The 17830-nt window shown below is 55.3% G+C and overlaps 1 protein-coding gene and 1 long non-coding RNA gene across 5 annotated transcripts in view; one reads left to right on the top strand and one right to left on the bottom strand.

Annotated features, from left to right (window-relative positions):
* Nucleotides 1-539: 539 nt before the first annotated feature.
* Nucleotides 540-7818, bottom strand: LOC112981151 (uncharacterized). Its single transcript, XR_003258637.2, has 3 exons — nt 7603-7818; nt 3889-4029; nt 540-2987 (listed from the first exon to the last, which is right to left on the bottom strand). It is a non-coding gene; the product is annotated as an uncharacterized LOC112981151 (long non-coding RNA).
* A 10-nt stretch (nt 7819-7828) lies between these two features.
* PRDM16 (PR/SET domain 16) overlaps nt 7829-17830 on the top strand; it is a 349652-nt gene continuing 339650 nt past the window's right edge. For 3 of the 4 annotated variants that reach the window (XM_064525412.1, XM_026096564.2, XM_026096563.2), the window contains exon 1: nt 7829-8002. In XM_064525412.1, the coding sequence (XP_064381482.1) occupies nt 7966-8002 (37 nt within the window). In that variant the 5' untranslated portion in view covers nt 7829-7965. The remainder of the gene's footprint in view (nt 8003-17830) is intronic. The other variant, XM_064525413.1, reaches the window with a different exon arrangement.

Below are 17830 nucleotides of genomic sequence, written 5' to 3'. Positions count from 1 at the left end.
GGGGCTCGGCCCGGGGGCCCTGGCGGGGGCCGGGGGCGCGCTCCTCCCGCGCTCCTCCCGCGCTCCTCGGCGCCTTGCGCACCCGCGCTGCTGACCGAGCGATCGCGGCGCCTCGGTTTCCCCTCTGCCGCTAGCCCTCGACTTTGCGCTGAGCCGCCCTCCTCTTCCTCTTTCTCTCTTTTTTCTTTCGGGGGGGGGGGGGCGGTGTTGGAGCTGCTTTTTCTTACGTGAATAAAATATGCTCGCGTCCCGTCGGGTCCCTGCTTGCGTCCGTTGTGCACCTTTTTAAGAAAAGGAGTTAATCATGAATGGGTTGTCACCGGCTTTTTGTACTTTATCGCACTCCCGAAAGGAGTTTAACGTCCTCAGCTCTTGGATCATCATCTTTTAAGATTAAAAAAAAAAAAAGGGGGGGGGAGGAGGATTGGAGGGACCACATCCTCTTGCCTTTTAAGCAGCTTTCGAAAACTCGGGAAGAATTAGTCTGCCGCGTTTGTTATGTTTCCAAGACGCAGAGATGCTTCTAGGTTTGCTCCATATAAACATGTCTCACTGCTTTAATTTGTTCCTCTGTAGATGAACAACACCAATTCAGCACGCAAAATGGTTTTATCTATCGCAAAGGTATCTGAAAATGCTGCTGCAGTGCGGAACTCCGCGTTTAAACGAAGAGGAGCTTTGGGGAAAGCATTTGACTTTGACTTTTCCTGTTTGCTAGCAAAAAAATCGTGTTCTTAATTATGACTCGGGGAGGGCTATGCTCAGAAAGTTCTTCCAGAAAAGTAATTCTAAACAGTGAAGGGGGAAAACCTCTATGATGTTTTACTTTAATAATCTTTTGCAGGCATGTGAGCCGTGCCTTGAAAATACATGAATAAAAATTTTTCAGAAAAAAGGCACGAACAAAACAGCCTTTAAAAGCAAATCTGCCAGCTTCTGAGGATATGCCCTTTTCCTGAATACACCGGATTTCTCTCCCTGGCAAGGGGGGGGGGGGGTTGGTCGTTCGCACGGTCCGTGAATGCTGTCCCGAAACGTCTTTCACGCGGGAGCGGAGGAGAAGGGTCGGGTGCCGAGAGGAGAGAAGGCGCTAGCACCTCCGGGCGTCCCTCGCGTGGAAACGAGCGTCGAGGCGATTCGGAGGAAGCCTCACCGGAGGGTGGGGACGTGCAAAGAGGAGGCGAAGTCCCCTCCGCGACCGGGATGCGGGGGCGAGGCGGCGGCTCCCAGCAGCGCCGGCCTCGGCGGGGCGCGTCCCGTCCCTGGGCGCCTGAGCGCGGAAGGCCGCGGCGGGCCCGCACCCGCTGCTGCTTGGGGGCCGCCGGGCGGGCGCTGCCGCCGGCCCTCGCACCCCTGCCTTCCCCGGCGCTCCCGTGTCAGCCCCCAAAGGGCTCTAGTAAATAAACCCGTCGGTTTAAAGTTTCTATAATTTTCACCTAATGAATTTTTTTCGTTAATGCTTTCCCTGCCCCCAGGGGCATTGTGTCAGGCCGGGCCCAGCCAGCCCTGGATGGCTTTTTCATAGCTCTTGGCTGTGCACAGACCCTTTTCGGGATTAGTGGTCGGACTCCTCATTTCCTACAGCCATAAAAGGTCTTGAACTCAATTAATAGCTAATAATTATACAGCCAGCTCCGCTGCAGCCGTCGTTAGCGGCGGAGGCGCAGGCGGAGCAGCGGTCCGCTGCCTCTGCAGCGACGGCAGTTGCAGTGGCCTCGTGTGAAAGCGGGGAGGAGTGGGGCCGCCTCGCCCGCTGCCCCGCGCAGCCGGCGCGGTTCTTGCGCGGGGCGAAGGCGGCAGTGCCGGGGGGGGGGGGGGGAGCGGCCTTGGGCTGCCCTGTGGGAGCGACCGGGACTGGGGAGCTGCCCCGGGCCGCCGCTCCTCCGCGGCTGCGCCCCGCGGGGCGGCCTGGAGCGGAGCGGGCTCCTCCGCGCTCGCGGAAAGTGAGGGGAGGAGGCGGCCGCAGAGCCGCCGCGGTGCCGCCGGGGGCTCCGGCGAGGCTGGCCGGCTGGGGCGGCGCAGCGAGGGGGTCTGCGCGTGTTGCGCCTCGCCTGTCTCCCGCCGGAGACTGAGACTTCCTGCGGTGCGAGCCCCCGAGGCTGGTGCCTGGGCAGCCGGCTCTGAGCGGTACGCGTCGGACTTCAGGCTAGCTGAGGAAGAGCAGGGTGTTGCAGTCCTTGAGGAAAGGGATTTCTGCAGCGATTCGGCTTTGCTGATGTGCCTGCCCTCCTCAGAGAGGCGTCTCGCAAGGGGTAACACGCCAAAACGGCGCACTTGGCCGAGCGCTACCGCTCGCTTGCGCCTTTCAGGGCGTGGGCGGGGGGACTTCGGGTTCCTTCGAGAAGAAAGCTGGAAGAGACCGTTTTAGTATCTTCAGAACGGTGCATTTCGGTTAAACAATGTCTGATCGAAAATTACCCGTCCAACACCTGCTTCCTAGTGACACCGCTTGTGCCTGCCGCGGGAGCGGACACCCCCGAAGCGCCGGGGGACGCGAGCCCGCTGCCCCGGGGCCGGCGCCCGGGCTCCTCCCGCTCCCAAGGGGCTCGCCACGCTGGAGCGCCCCTCGCTGCCGCCTGGCTTTCGTCTGGCGAGCGTTCCCTGGGCAACAATACTTTGATCCGAAGTCTAAAAAATTGCTAAACTCTTTAATCGGTCTTTATTCTAAGAGATCGTCATGGTTAAAACTGCTGTGTTTGCGTCCTCCAAAAATTATTTCGGGTTATAGCCTGGCCTTTTGAAGACAACAGTGTGCTCTCTTTTACAATTATAATACCGTTCAAGGTATATCTTCAAATGTGAATGTTTTACGACCTCTTATTTTAGGACATTCATTTTTACCTTACCCTGGACCAGCAAAGCGTAGCCTTACACAGCGGAGTGTAACGAATTTGAAGGAATTCTTATAGCTGAACATGTTTTTCAGAAAATCTTAAAAGCCAATTTACACGCTATATTTTCATGGCCAGAGGAACCAGTGCTTTCATCTGGAAATGAGAATAAAAAAATCTGATAAATATTTTAATGCAAAGACTTGATTTCAGTGCAGATTAAGTATCAGGAAAGTGAGCTGCAGGACAGTAACATGCACGGACAGGTTTTGCAATGATATTAATCTCATTTCTTCCCCCCCTCCCCTATATTTCGCTTGTAAATGAATCGGACTTCGAAAATGTCTGCGTCTTGTACAGAAAATACTTTTGCTCTGTCTTTCTCCAAGACGCGATGTTTTGTCCGGAGCTGCCTAAAGGCGTTCGCGTTTAAAAAAGTAAAATAAACCAGAAGGGCGTGCCGATGCAGACGGGTTTTTCCCTCCCGGGAGAGGCGCCGCCGCCGCCGATGGCGTGGACAGTCTGCCTCCTGGGCTCTAGCCCGCGTCCGTATCTACCTGCCTGTAAGGCGCGTTTGCGCGCCGTGTCCCGGCCGCCGCCTCGGCGGGGGGGGCGGCGGCGGCGCTGGGGGCAGCCGGGCTGCGCCCCCGGGGCTCGGCCGCCGCCAGCCGCCGGTGTCCGGCTGCCCCGCCGGTGTCCGGCTGCCCCGCCGGGCCGAGCGAGGCTGCCGCCGGGCCGAGCGGCCGCGGCTGCTGCGGGCGGGGGTCGCCGGCCGCGGCGCCGCTGACCCGGCGCCGGCCGCGAGGCAGCCCGGGCTCGCAGGCTGTCCTTAACTGCCCCCTTGCGCCTGCATCACGCAGGGAGCCGGGGCTTTAAACCGCGGCCGAAAGGTGTTGGAATTCCCTGGCCCCGGCGAGGATGAAAGGCAGGCTGTTCTTGCTTGCGTGGATTTAAGGCAGATCCTGATTACAATGCGGTGGTTGTGTGCGCGCTTCCTCAGCTTATTAATGGCAGATTAGAAAGGAAAAACCCTTAGGGAAGCGTGTGACATTCTTACCGCCTAATCTGTCCGGGGCTCGGACCCGAACGGGGAGCAGTCCCTTCGCATGCCGCGGGGAGATTGCGCAGTCCGAAATGCTAATGCTTGGCCTAATCTTCCCGCAACGCTGGGCAGAAACAAACATTCTGTGCGAAAATCCTTGGGAAGAGAAATTGGTTACTCTGCATGTGCGGCGGCTCCCGGACAAGCCGACCTATCGCAACCATTTTAGCCTCCTTTACCGCTTAAAAGCACTTGTGCCCGAGAGCCTGCGGAGCGCCGCGCCCCTGCCCGGCAGCCGGAGCGCTGGGAGCCCCGCGGGGCTGCCCGGGGCAGCGGGGCCGAGCGCCTGGCCGTCTGCCTCTGTACGGAGCCAGGCGCGGAGGCTTGCGCGCAACGCTTCACTTGCAGCGTGCTGTTAAAGGCGGCTTCATAAAATACCTGGGAACCCGGGGCTCTGTCGTGAAAATGCCAGGCAACCCCCCCGTAAACTACAGCCGCTCCCGCGCCCCCCTCCCGAGGCTTGCAGTGACTCCCCGGTGAAACGCATGCGGCGCGCTACAGAGCTTGCGTGTGTTGAAATGCGTATTAGCTGAGCGAGGAAGCAGAGTTGAAGGTGCAAACAGGGGCAAGGGAGGACTATATAAACTCTTAAAAAGCGCATTTCGCTCCCGGCGGCTCGTCGGTGCCCCCCGCGCAGCCGCCGCCCGCTTCCCCCGGCTCGGCGGGGCGGGGGCCCTTGGCGGGCGCCGGAGCGGGAGCGCGGCGAGTGCCCTGCCCGGGCCCGCGGGGGGGGAAGGCTGCCCCTTTCCGCGGAGCAGAGAAGGGTGAGCGGCCCCTCCCGGGGAGCCGCTTCCCCTCGGCACGGCAGGAGCGCGCCCAGCGCCTCCGAGGGTCCCGCAAGCGCGGGGGGGGCCGCCCGCTCCCGCGCGGCCCCCCGGGCTGATTCTGGGGAGCCGGGAACTTCCTGGCGCGTCCCCCCCCCCGCCCCATGAACTTGCCCTTCTCCGCGCAGGCGGTGCGCGCTCCGGCAGGTGCAGCGTGCCAAGCTCGGCAGCACCGCGGGATGCTCGGCGGCCGCGCAGGCTGCGCCCGAGGGCGGCGGCGGGGGCTGCGGGTTTCTCCCTCGCTCCGGGGGGGCACGGACCTTCCCCGGGGGATCCCAGTCCGAGACGCAGCAAAATGCCGTTCGCAGTTTACAGAGCGCGCGGCGCCGCGGGGGGAGAGCACCATGCAGCGAGCCGCGGCGCCGTGCGGGTGGGACGGCCGCCCTGCCAGGGGCACGCGGTCACCGAGAGCTTCCCCGCTCTCGTGCGAGCCGCGCCGAGCCGCCTCCGGAGCGTTTGTGGCATAAACCGAGGTGGTGGAGCGGGGCCCTCTCGCAAGGGCTGGGGGCCCCTGCCGAAACGCCGGCGCTGCAAGGGGCACTGCTGGCGACCGGGGTCCCCTCCCGCACGGGCTGCAGCTCGCCGCGACCGCACCTCGGCATCTCGACCGAAAAATTCGTTCCCGGCTTTTTACCAAGCCAGCCCGCGGCCCGGCCGGAGCCCGCAGCGCGGCCTGCGCATAACGCGGCTATAGCGAGTGAGAAGTGTAAGAAATGAAAACTGGTTTCCGAGGCAAGCCGAGGGCAGCCCCGTCCCTCGGCTTGGCCGGGCTTTCGTCGGGTCGCACGCCTTCTTTTCGATCGCTTCTCTTCGGCTTCTTCTGCAGAAGCATCTACTAAACTGTAGAGCCCCCCCCCCCCCCCCCCCAAAAAAAGGAAAAACCTCAACCTTTTTGCATCTGCTAAAATATCTGCGAGCGGGTCCTGGTAACAGCAGTTCCTGGGCAGCCCCGCGACCGTGCCGTTAGTGCATGCTTATTTATCGCGGGGACTATTTAATATAGGGACTCTAGATGCTGGAGATGCAGCAGATTTTGGCAGCAAAACAAAAGCCAGGCTTGTGCCCTCGGAGGAGTGCGGGAGAGCACCGCCCGCAGCTCCGCGGAGCCGTGCCTGCGGCTGTAGCCCGGCACCAGCGGCCCTCGGGGACGCGCACGCCGCGAGCGGGCGTTTGGAGCGAGCGGAGGGGCCGTCGGCGCCCTCCGTTCCCCGGAGCCGCCGCCGGCTGCCCCGCTCTGAGGGCCGGGAGCTCCGCGCTCGGCTCGTCGCCGTTTCAGGGGCTTTTCTCGGGGTCGGGGAGAGCGCGTCTGGTGCGAGGTGACCGCAGGAATAACAGGGAACAATAACCAGGGACAGCACTCTAAAACTGCGATCTGTCTGTCCCATTAGCAGCTTGTCGGAGGGACATGGGAGACAGCTAGCGTCCAGGGTCGTTGGAAGAAATATTTCAGTGAATGGGAAACATTAGGGCTCCTGTTTCAGCAGTGGAGCTCGGCAGAGCTTGTTTTTCCAACCCCGGTGCCGCCGCGGAGCGGAGCGGCTACCTGCGCACGCTGGGGCGTTCTCGAGGAAGGAATTCGCAGGCACCGGTTCAACGTTTTAGGCGACACGTGGCTGCAAGTTCCCTTCAAATGTATTTATTTTATTTGGCCTCTTGCTCCACCACCCTTCCCTTTAACGCAGCCTCCTAAGTAGCATCTGAAAGGGCCCTACTCCCCTGTTCAATTAAAGAGTTTATTGAGGAGGGGAAAACCGGTAATTAGCGAGAATATTCCCCCTCCCCAGTTCCACCTGCAGGGCAGGAGTTCAGCTGGCAGAATGGCTTCCAGCAGCGACCTGACGCACCCACAGCAGTTTTGCTCCGTTTTTGCAGGGCCCCTCGGCGAGCGGGCTCCCGGCTCCGCCGCTCCCGAGCCGCGGTGGGGGTTAGCGCCTCGGTCGCGCACCGGCGCGCTCTCCTCTCCCTCGCCCGGCTCGTGTATTGAATGTTTAGGAAGGCGCGCTCTCCATATTAATCTCATTAAATCCTACCTTTCAACCTCCTTCCGTGACCATCTGACCTGGCCACTTGAATTAAAATAGTGCTTTCTCCGCAGTCAAAGACAGCACATCAATCATCGCGCTATTTACACTTCGCCCCTTTCTTCAAAGAGGGGCTGCCCGCTCTGCCTCTGCCGCGGCTTCCGCGGCCGGCGGGCAGCTCGGCGGGGCTCGCCGGGGGGGCGCCCCGGGCGGGCGCACCTTGCACCTGGGAGGCGCGGGGCAGCGGCGGCTGCGGGCAGGGGGCTCGGCTCGGCTCGGCTCGGCTCGGCTCGGCAGCCCTCCGGGGGCGGCGGCGAGGGGCTGCAGCCGCGTGGGAGCGGGGCTGCGCCCGGGCCGGGCCGGGCCGGGCCGCGCGGTGCTCGGCGGGGCGGGCGGCTGCCCGCGCAGGGCGCTCCGCCGGCGAAGCCCCGAGGGGACGGGGCCCGGCCGCGGGTTAGCGTTTGCGGCCGAAATGTCCGCAGCGGCGGAGAAACAGATTGGGGGGAAGCAGCAAAGCCTTTCTAGCGCCGGTATCTAACAGAAACGTTCTGGCGCAAAAGCGAGAAATGACAGCGGAGCACAAAGCGCAAGTGCTTTTGAAAAGCTGCGTAACCGCTTGAGCCGAAGGGGACAAGCAAAGCAAAAGGGTTAAAAAAAAAAAAAAGTAAGAAAAAGAAAAACCCTGACTGAAGAGTTGCTGAAATAAATTTCAAATTAAAAATAAAAGCATATCTAAAATACGCGCAATTGCAAAATGCCACCCATTAACAAACTCCCTCCACGGCATTGTCATTAAATAATATAATAATAATAATAATAATCACCTCTTTATAGGATGGCACCTTGATCCTTAAATATTGTCCAGTGTGTAAGGTCAGTGTGCAGAGGGTTAGGAGCAGAGAGGGCTGATTTTTCTTAAAGGGGCAGATCAGGGGAAGGCGGTGATGGTGCTGGGAGAGAGGAGGGGGGAGAGATAAGTGGTCTGAAGAAGACGATAGGACAAAAAAAAAAAAAAACCGATGATGATGAATACATTGGAAAGTTTTTTTGGCCCTGGTGAGGGTGTCAGATTGAATGCTCTGTGCGCATGTGCGAAGGTGTCCAAACTGACAATGCTCGGGAGATGAAGATAGTGTGTAGCTGCTTCTGGGCTCAAGGAGGAGGAGAGGAATCCGCAAGCCGACACGATGAGATCCAAGGCGAGGGCGAGAAAACTGCCCAAAAGTAGGTCCCTTCTCTCCCTTCTTCCGCGAGCCGCCCCCGCGGCGGCTCGGGCGGCACGCGCGGCGCCGGGCCGGGGGCTGCGCGGCGCCGGGGCTCCTCTCCTCTCCGCGCCCGCGCCCGTCCCCGCGGCGGCGCGAGCCGGCGGCCGCCCCGCGCCCGGCCACCGGGCGCCCCGCACCGCGCTGCCCCGCGCCGCCGGCGCCGCGTCCGGGCGTGTTGCAGCGGGGCGCCGCGGGCGCACGGCGAGCGGCGCGGGGCCGGCGGCCGGGGGAGAAAAGCGAAAGTTAGCTCGAAGTTGACGAAAGGGGATAGCAACTTTTTTTTATTGAGTCGTTCCAAGTCTTGTGAAATAATATTCCTGGCTTTTGAAATAGTGGGCGCTAGAGGTCTGCGTTTGGCATCTGCCTGCGCGATCCAGAGAGACTTAACGCTGGAGAGAGAGAGGGGGAGAGGGAGACAGACGGAGACAAACGGAAAAAAAGAGAAACCCTTCTAGTCTCAGGAATAATTATCAAGGAGAGGGAAGGAAGCGAATTTGTAGCAAAATGGATCCGTTCTCAGTGAGGGCTTTTGGATTCGCAGGTCCAGAGGGAAGATCCTGAACGCAGCTCGGGTGTCCCAGCTGGGGGTTAAGAAGGTCTGGGGGAGGGGAGTGTGGGGGAGTGTCTTTAATTTTTAATTTTTTAAAATTTACTTGGGGGGGTGGAATTGTATCTCTTAACTCTTGCGCACATTTTCCTCCGTCTTCCACTGGACCCGTTTTCTTTCTTTCTTTCTTTCTTTTCTTTCTTTCGAATTGTTTTTAGACTGGATTTTCAGATGAGGAGAGTTTGGCTTTTGTAGGGAAGAGTGTTGGGTTTTTTCCCCCCTTACTTCTGTAGAGTCCAGCTGTAAATGGTCCGTGTGCTTCCTCGCCGATTAACTGTTGGTGCAGCAGAAGATCCTAGTGCCCGGGCAGCCTGTCAGTACTTCTTTTTGCTATAATTATTATTTAGTTTCTGTTTCGATCTGGCTCTGTGCGAAATATCTGGAGGCTGCGGGAGTTGCAGCGTAGTCTGTCCCCTGCTAGAAACTCTGCTTTTAGTGCTTTGAGGAAGCTTCGGGGAGTAGCGGCGCTTGGCTTGCTTAAATCGCGTGCGTTTTCGCAGGCAGTCTTTCAGGAGGACTTTGACGTCTTGAGAGTCGGACGGTGAAAGGCGCCGGGCTCCGCAGCAGCCCCGTCGCGTGTCGGTCGCCCGGCCGCCCCGAGGTGAGCGCGCCCAGGTGAGGCCGCGCCGCGCCGCCCTCCGGGCCGAGCGCTGGGGCCACCTGCACGCTCACGCGCGGGGAACACGCGCACACGTGGGCTCAGCGGTTTGTTTTGTAATTCACGTTCGTTATTCGGGAGCCTTTTACACTCCTCAAGGTCAGCGGGAATTTCTTACTGCAGCTCTGGTCCCGTCTCCTTCACACAAGCCGTCCTTCCCTCCTCCCTTCTCGAGGAGGATATCGCGCTCGCAAATTTTGTCTGAAATAACATTGCAGCTCCTCAGTCAAGCTTAAAAAAGGTCGCTTTGTTGCTGGAGTTTTCCTGCAGTCGTGGGGAGCCCACGGGAGAGCGAAGCCCCGTGGTGGCCAAGCGCCGACCACGGCTCCTCGTTTTTACTGTTGCAACGACACACCATGCCGGCGACCCCGAGGCCCAACAACTTACCTTTATGTGGCCGCATCTTACAGTGCGCTCCGTTAAGATTCCCCAGCTCCCAAAATAACCGTGCGCGCGCGTGTGTGTGATATTCCCGCACCTTCCTCGCTCTAACAAATGTAGCTCTGTACGTAGAAATACTGCTCAGAGCCGTGGATGTTTTACAGTTCGCATGATCAACATTGTCAGCACATTGCTGAAACGCTATTTGGGAAGTTGTCTTTCAGTTAATCGTGGGATTTTTTTTTCAATAAACATATGCTTTAAACGCCCCCATTTAAATAATACCTTTACAAATGTCAAAGATCACTAAACTTTTGTTTTAGGTCGTTACGGAGACGAGTACTTCTCAGGCAGAGCCCGCTCTTGGCGGGGAAAGCGTGGCCGAGCCTGGCGGGGTATTTTCCCTCTGCAAGGCTGCTGGTCGGCGCCGGCGGCCGGGAGCGCGGGGAGCGCGGGCACCGCCGGCGGCTCGGCTCGGCTCGGCTCGGCTCGGCTCGGGGCCGCGTGTGCGGCGCGCCGGGCTCCGCCGTGAGCTCTCCGAGCTTGGCAGCGGTAAGCAAGCGCCTGCAGTTAAGGACTAACAGGTTTGCAGCGCCTGGATCGCTGAAGTGCTGGGGAGATGCGTTGGGACCTCTGCGCCGGCAGTCAGCCGCTCCGCTTCTGCACAAGGAGCTGCAGTTAGGAAACCGCCCGTCTCTGAGTGAGCACCGCTAATACAAACTGCAAGTGTCTATTTGGAAGGCTGAACTCTGATTAAAATCAGGTGTTTAATACAATACAAGGCCCAACGGTTTATGGGGTTTCAGCTGAGGATTTTTTAGGGATCACAGTTCAAAACGGTAGTCCGAAGCTAAGGTTTCCGTGTCCCAGGAGTATGTATTTGCAAAACAGATTAAACACGGACGCGAGTGTGCGGATCTTGCTGTATTTATTTCGGCAAGGTAGTGACAACTCCAGTTCCTGCATGAAAAGGCGCACGGCTCTTTCAAGCACACCTCTGTGCCCGCACTCCGAGGCGCTCCAGCCCATTAGCGCGTGCTTGTATTTATTAATGCCTGCATATATCCTGTGGTAAAGCGGTACACGCGCGCTCCGCCGACGAGGGGTGCAAGGCGGCAGCGTACAGTATATTAAAAACACAATATGTTGTAGAATTCCATTTCATTGGACAATATTTTAAGCAGATGTGAGGCTCCCCCGGGACCCCGAGTCTGTTACCTGACTCGGGACGGGGACGAGCGCGTGTGCTGGCGTGGAGAGTGCAGTGAAATGCGCGGTGGCTCTGATCTGGCGCCCAGAGAGGCCGGTACCGGAGTGGGAACCTGAACCAGCGATGGGAATTGTTTTAGACCGCGGTCTCACCCTTCTGCGGGGGCGGCAGCGTCTCGGACCTGCTAGCTGCAGATGGAAAGACTGGGCTCTGTAACAGGGCGAGGAAGGGCAGCGCTCCGGGGGGGCTGCGGAGGGAGGCGGGCGCCGGTGGCGGCCCCAGGTGAGCGCGGGCGGCGCGGCCCCGGCGAGCCCGAGCCCGAGCCCCCGCTGCGGCGCGCCCCGTCCCTGCCGGGCCCCTCCGTCGAAGGCCGTGGATGAGGGGCCCTAGGGAAGGCGTCGTGTGCCCTGAGCTTCCGCGAGGCTTGGCGATCTGGCAGCCCCGGGGGGAGCTGCAGGTAGAGCGGGCCATGTCGTGCCCCCGCCCCCACGTGCGACGGGCCTAATCCTTTGCACCGAAAATAAAGTGTCGGTGACTGAGGAGATGCTTCCCCAGTAGCTGAAAATCTCTTCCCCAGATGAAAAGGTGGAGCGACGGCAAATAAAGTAGCTGCTGCACATTTAAACTTAACGTCAGCGGGCGCGATGCGGACTCCTCGTTCCGTTTCGAAATCCGAGTTAGGCGGCGGCGCGCGGAGGCAGTTGGGGACGTGGACGGGCATGCCGGGTTTAGCCCCTAAATAGGTGGCCGTGCTCAAAACCGGTGGCCGCTTCTGCAGCCCCGTTTGCTCCCCGGTATTGGGAATATAACCAAGTTAGTTTCCGGTCTGAATTTTAGACAGAGCTGTCGCATCCTTCAGGGCTGGCTGGACTGACAGAAAAGCGGTGGCGAATCCAGCGCTGCGCTGCCCTGCCCTGCCCGACCGCCACATCTCTCAGCGTGGTCCCCGGTCCTTAGTACTGGGTTTAAGACTCCGCTCTTGAGGAGGGCAGGTCTGAGGTTTAATGTGAGTTTTAAAAAAGCTGATGCGATTGCGGAGGGGAAGGAGAGCGGGGCAGATGTGGACGCGGAGCCTGGCGTCCGAGCGCCGCTTCTCGGTGCGTGAACGCGTTTGCGCTTCAGCAGACGGTTCCAGCGCTGCAGCGCACGGAGCACGAAAATTTCCGGAGTCCGGGGGGCTTAGGTTTTCCCTCCCCCCGTCTGCTACCTCCTTCGCCCCGTCTCCACCTGGCTGCCCGGGACGCGAGCCGGAAAGAGCCTCCCAGGCCTCTGGGGCTTGGAAAGAGCTCGCTTAAACGCGGCGAGCACACGGCGCGCCCGCTGGCAGGCAGGTGGGGGACGGGGCCCCGGCGGCCCCGGCTCCCTGCCGGCGCGGGCCGCTCGCCGCCCCGCCGAGCCCGCTTCCCCGCTCTGCGAGGGCGGAGCGCCGTCCGCGCCGCGGCCAGCCGCCTCCCGGGCTGCCCGCCGACGGGCCGCTGCGCCGCGGGCACCCGGGGCGGCGCGGCCGAGAGCCGGCCCGGGGCTGGACGCGCGGCGGCGCGGCGTTTTGCTCCGGGAGGGCGGCGCAGGTGCGGGGCGGCGCGGTGCGGCGCGGGGGCCTGGTGCTGGGGCCTGGTGCTGGGGCCTGGTGCTGGGGCCTGGTGCTGGGGCCTCCGCTGCGCCGGGCAGCCTCTGCCGCTTCGCCCTCCCCCGCCTGCCCCGGATCTGTTCAATTAGGCGATTAGGGATCCCGGGGGGGGGGGGGGTGATCTTCTAATTAAGGTGATGTGTAATTAGCGCTCGACAAAAACTTCCAAGGATTTAAAATCAGTTTAGTCTTTAAAAAAAAAAAAAAAAAAAAAAAAGGGTTCTACGAATATAACTTATCGGGTCTCCCCCCCCCCCCCCCCGATTTGTTCGGGAAAGTGCAGAGGGAACAACTGCAAAGAGCTCCCTTCTCTCCTGCCCTGGAAGGAAACTTGGCGAAGTGGGGGATGCATCGGTTATTTGAAGTGGGAGACTGTTGGAGCTTGCCCATAGACTAACAGGTTTAAGGTGCCAAAGTGCTATTCTAAAGCTGAAGATGTGGAAATCGGAGATTTAATTTCTGCCTATAATAAAGTCCACGCTCGTATGTGCCTGCAGTGCATGTGACGCTTTATCCACGTGTGTGGGTATCACGGGGAGCTTGTGTGTGCACATATAAATGTAAGTGTATAAAGTGCATCAGAGTACTATATTATTCCCATTTCACTAAATTCCCGTGCCCTTTAAAAACACTGTGCAGATGCAAAACATGTATGCGTAGATGTGTCTTTCTTGAACTGGTAACGCACATACAAAGATCTCATAATGCATAGTAAAACCACAGGTACTGTGTACTCATGAACCTCTGTCTTATGTGCAGAAATGTAGTGACTTGTTTTTAAAACTTTATGCTTGTTTAACAACAAATAAAGCTTCCTTATTTTTAGGCTTTGTACTGGAACTGTAGTATAAAGCCAAGTTCAGCAACAGCAGATTGGGTCTTTAATAAGCCGGGGGAAGGAGAGTTAGAACAAGCATATTTGTAAAGGTTGATACTAAAAATATCTGATGAAGAAAACTAAAGTCAGTAGGAGCAAAGAATTACTCTTCTGTTTTCTCCGTCACCCCCCCCCCCCCCCCCCACACACACACACCCTGCCCCATGTTCAGGCATATATTACTAGTATAATAACAAAGTTAGTGCAGAACGCTGCCCGTTTCAATCAGACGGGAGGAAGCCAAGCCTACCTGAAATGCACAAAATCTCCGCTGGCTTCTGGGCAAAATGCAAGGCAGGAGCTAGGGTTTCACAACACTGGGGCAGTGTAATTCATAGCTGTTGCTCACTGTAATAATATCCCAGCTCCTTAGTCGGATGTAGCCGTTCCATGACCGGTGACAGAGGAATGCTGTAGCTTGCTGCTGCACGGAGGTTACACCTGCCTGCACCGACTGCGCTGCTGGCTGCACAAGTGGGCTCACTTGTGAAGGGAAATACCTGAAGTGAATGACAAGCGAATCTTCTGTTTAGCAAGGAAATATCCTTCTGTGACATGGCTGCATTCATTAATGTTTGTAAAGCACCCTGAGATTCTCAGAAGGAAAGGCCCTATTGAGTGAAAAGTATTATTATTGTTATTATGGCAATGGTTATTATGGCTTATATATTTTATAAAAGCTCTGTAATGTTTAGTATGGTGCTTCAAAGACAAAGGCCTCAAGAAGTTTGCAAACATTAATGAGGTAAGTCGCAGCAGTTGCCTGTGTGGTGGGGAACCTATTATTAATTCCACCGGATAACTGGGGAAGTGGAGGCAGTATGTGTGATGACTTGCCTGAGGATCCCTGCGTGCTCCTGGTGACAGGATCAGGAAAATAATCCAGATTTTTCAGTCTTGGTTTGCCTTTGTACTGTAAAACTTGCATTCTCTGTTTATATTCTCTCTCTCTCTCTCTCTCTCTCTCTCTTTCTTTCTTTCCCCTGTTACAGTAAACTTCTGGTATGTGAAATTGTTTAGTGGAAGAAAAACTACTGCATTTACAATTGGGCCAAATTCTACGGTTTGGGGGTGACAAGGTGTAAGAATGTATGTGCTCTCTGTCAGCCAGGGCACATTTATGCCTTGTTTCCACAGCTTGATGGCTAGTCCAGTATTACTGGGAATGTTTAATTTTTTCCAGTTAGAAATTATTGATAAACTCATGTAGTTCTGAAAGCAAGCTGAAAGGATCAGAATCTTAGCTGACTAATAAAACTTCTTGTGCCTATTCTTCCCCCCCCCCCCCCAAAAAAAAAAATCAAGTCTTGCAGGGGTAAGTAACCATTGTATCAATAAATACATATACATACAATGTCCATTGGCGGTTAAGAACAAAGTCATCTGAAGGTTATGTGCAAATACATTTGTTTCCGCTCTCTGGTAACAGCCTGTTGATATGTCAGTACTTCACAGCATTCCACACCAAAATTACTGCTGTGTTTTCTAATCTTAAATATGCCCTGTTTTTCTGGAGGAATTGCAGGTCAGGGATGCCATAGTGGAAAAGATCTATGACCTTATTATTTCTTTTATTTTCTTAATGGATTTTCATGCATCACTGCTACCTACTCATGGGCTGTTTATTTTTATTTTTATTGCAGTGGGTTGTGCATTAGGTAGTGTCCAAATCTGTAACAGAGTGTCCCTGTCCTGAAAAGTTTTTTTTCTTCTCTTCATTCAGTGAATGATGTGGCCCTCTTTGCTAATAAAAATGAAATACGACTTTTATCCCTGGAATAAGTGTACTTCGTGCTTCTGAGTGCTCATACCCTGAATAAGCTGCTTGCTCTTTTTTGTTGTGTTTTTTTAATAATTGGGAAGAAATTTCCTTGTGAAGGGTCATGATGTGTGTTCAATATTAGTAGGTAGGGCTAATCTGAAGTCCTTTTTCATGGAGTAAAGTACTTGTCTGTGCAGAGGTACCAGTTCTCAGCTGCTCTTTTCGGTAGCACTCGGTGCACAGGACAGTGGGAGAAGTGAAAGTTTCTGTTCAGAGGGGGAGCAAGCTTTCATCATGTTGCCCTGAAGATGTGCTTCGCCGCAGTTTATGATAGAAAGCTAGTAATGCATTTTCTGTACCGCTGAACCCACTCTTGGACTGCAGACAAGGCCGCTGGTTCTCTTGGGGAGATATTTTCCAATAGAGAATGGACTGAGACAGCCAAATTACTTCCAGTAGGCCACAGAATAATGCTTCTACCATGGTAAATCTTGGTCTCTGTTGAGCTGGTGTGGAAAGACTTCATCTTCTCTTAACCATTCACTTTTTGTAGCACTACAGATAAATTTGGGGGAGGCTGGACCACAGCTCCCCCCCCCCCCAAAAAAAAAAAAAGAGGGGAGTGGTCTGCACAAGCATTTTAGGGGAAATGTCAGATCAAAATAAGCGATGTGGTGTTTTATTTTTGTCTTGAGTTTTGCATCTTTCAGGTGTGTTATTTTAATGTAATATTTTGACGTGGTGGGTTTTTTCTGGCCTGTTTTTGTTGGCTTACAAGCTGTTTCACCAAGACCATGGGACACAATGCCCTGGCATCAGTTATTGGGACCAATTTAGCCATCATTACTAGATAACACTGTCAGCCCATTTGAGATATGTATTTGTTTAATAGTCAATGCTCTCTACAAAAAATAGAGGGTGAGGAGAAGTCAAACTGCAGTGAATGCTCTGCTTATTTTATATCCACTATAACTATTTTTGTCCATGGAAATTGGCTTAATTATATCAATGGAATGTTTCTTTTTCAATTCTGTATGCAATTAGTCCATCTTGCTGGCTGCAATTTATTTTAATAAAAAAATAAACCAGTGGTGTGTTCAGTTCCTCATCCCCTGGGGACAAATGCGATTGGTGTGTTTAATTTCATTAACTACAATGCGGCCTACTGGAAAAATGTATAAAATCAGCTTTATACAGCTTAAACACTGGCATTTGAAACAAATCATTACTGCATTAGCTGTCACACTGGTAATTCTAGAATCCAAGACAAAAATATTATAGCTGTTTTTATAACCCTCTGCAAATACACTGTTAAAATAATTTGTAATCATTTTTTAAGCATGCCCTGATGTTTTTAGTTAAAATATCTTATCACCCCCGAAGAAGGCTGGCTATTCATTATCACACGCATGTTTTACTGAATGATTCATAGGTCGCTTCCAGCGTAGGAAATCCGCGCTCGTCTTTGCGAGGCTCCCCAAGCTGAAGACGGGCTGTCAGCTCCGAGCGAAACGTACTTCCTCGTGTATTTTTTAAACCGAGTTTGCTCGTGCCGGTTCGCAAGCCTAGCCTCCAGGGAGAAGGCTGCAAGGAGGAGTTTTTCCTGGCAGTGTAGGTGAAGAACATGCACGAAGTCAGGCATCGTTTCAAATGCGCCTCCCTCACCCCCGAGCGCTTGGTTACGCCGCGGCACCCCCGGCGTGGGGCTGGATGCTCCCCGGCGCTCGGGCCGGGGGGAGCAGGGCGCAGGCATCCCTCTCCTGGCATGTCCCTGAAAACGCCTTTCTGCTGTGACTTGTGATGCCACGAAGTAGTGGTCTGAGCCAAATACAGCTTGTCCTCAGCAGTGCAGAGCCTCCTGGGGCTCAGTGGGACTCTTAACCTAAACAAGGGGATCACAATTTGGCACTCGATAGCTGCTTTGCAACTGTATTTCCTGCAGGCAGTTGACTTGGACAAGGTGTTTTTCAGATACCGCGACTCGGCCACAAACCTCTCCTTTACTCTTTTTGTTAATATGTGTGTCTTTCATGTGTAAGCACATGCAATATGGGTTTAAGCTGTGTATTTAGTCATTGTATGTCAGTGAATAATGTTGAGCAGAACACATGTGCCTGATTCTTCTGCTAAAACCAAAGTTAAACTGATAATGCTCTTTTTTTTTTTAAATGAGAGGCCAGATTCTCAACTCATGTAAATCAGTATCAACATCAATGAAACTAATTTTCACCAGCTGAGGACGTGACCCAAGAGATTTTGCGTGTATGTGCCTAAAATTCACAAATATTGGTATATAGCCGGTTTAAGGGGATGCACTTTCAGCATCTGCAGATCAATACCGCAGTGGAGAAATGTAGTTTTGTCCCCCCCCAACTTATGGAATGATCAATTGCCCAGCCTCAGCATATTTTACACAGATCACTATTTTCTGCAGGGGCATGGACTTCCTTTCCAGAGAAGCAAAGTAGTAATATGCAGAAGATGGGCCATGCTGGATATAAGCCATCTGTTCTCTTGCATGCATGGCGGTTTTTTTTTTTTTTTTCCTTCCACTGCTGCCATAAATAGTAGTTAATTTTCTTTTCTGTGTCTCTGGCTTTCCAGCAGCAGTGTTCTGGTAGAACTGATGCCCAGGTATTGTTTTACTGGCCTTACAGGAAGAAAT

Source organism: Dromaius novaehollandiae, chromosome 24, assembly GCF_036370855.1.
Source record: "Dromaius novaehollandiae isolate bDroNov1 chromosome 24, bDroNov1.hap1, whole genome shotgun sequence".
NCBI classification, from domain to species: domain Eukaryota; kingdom Metazoa; phylum Chordata; class Aves; order Casuariiformes; family Dromaiidae; genus Dromaius; species Dromaius novaehollandiae.
Note: the sequence above shows the minus strand (reverse complement) of the source record. Positions and strands in the feature narration are given on the sequence as shown.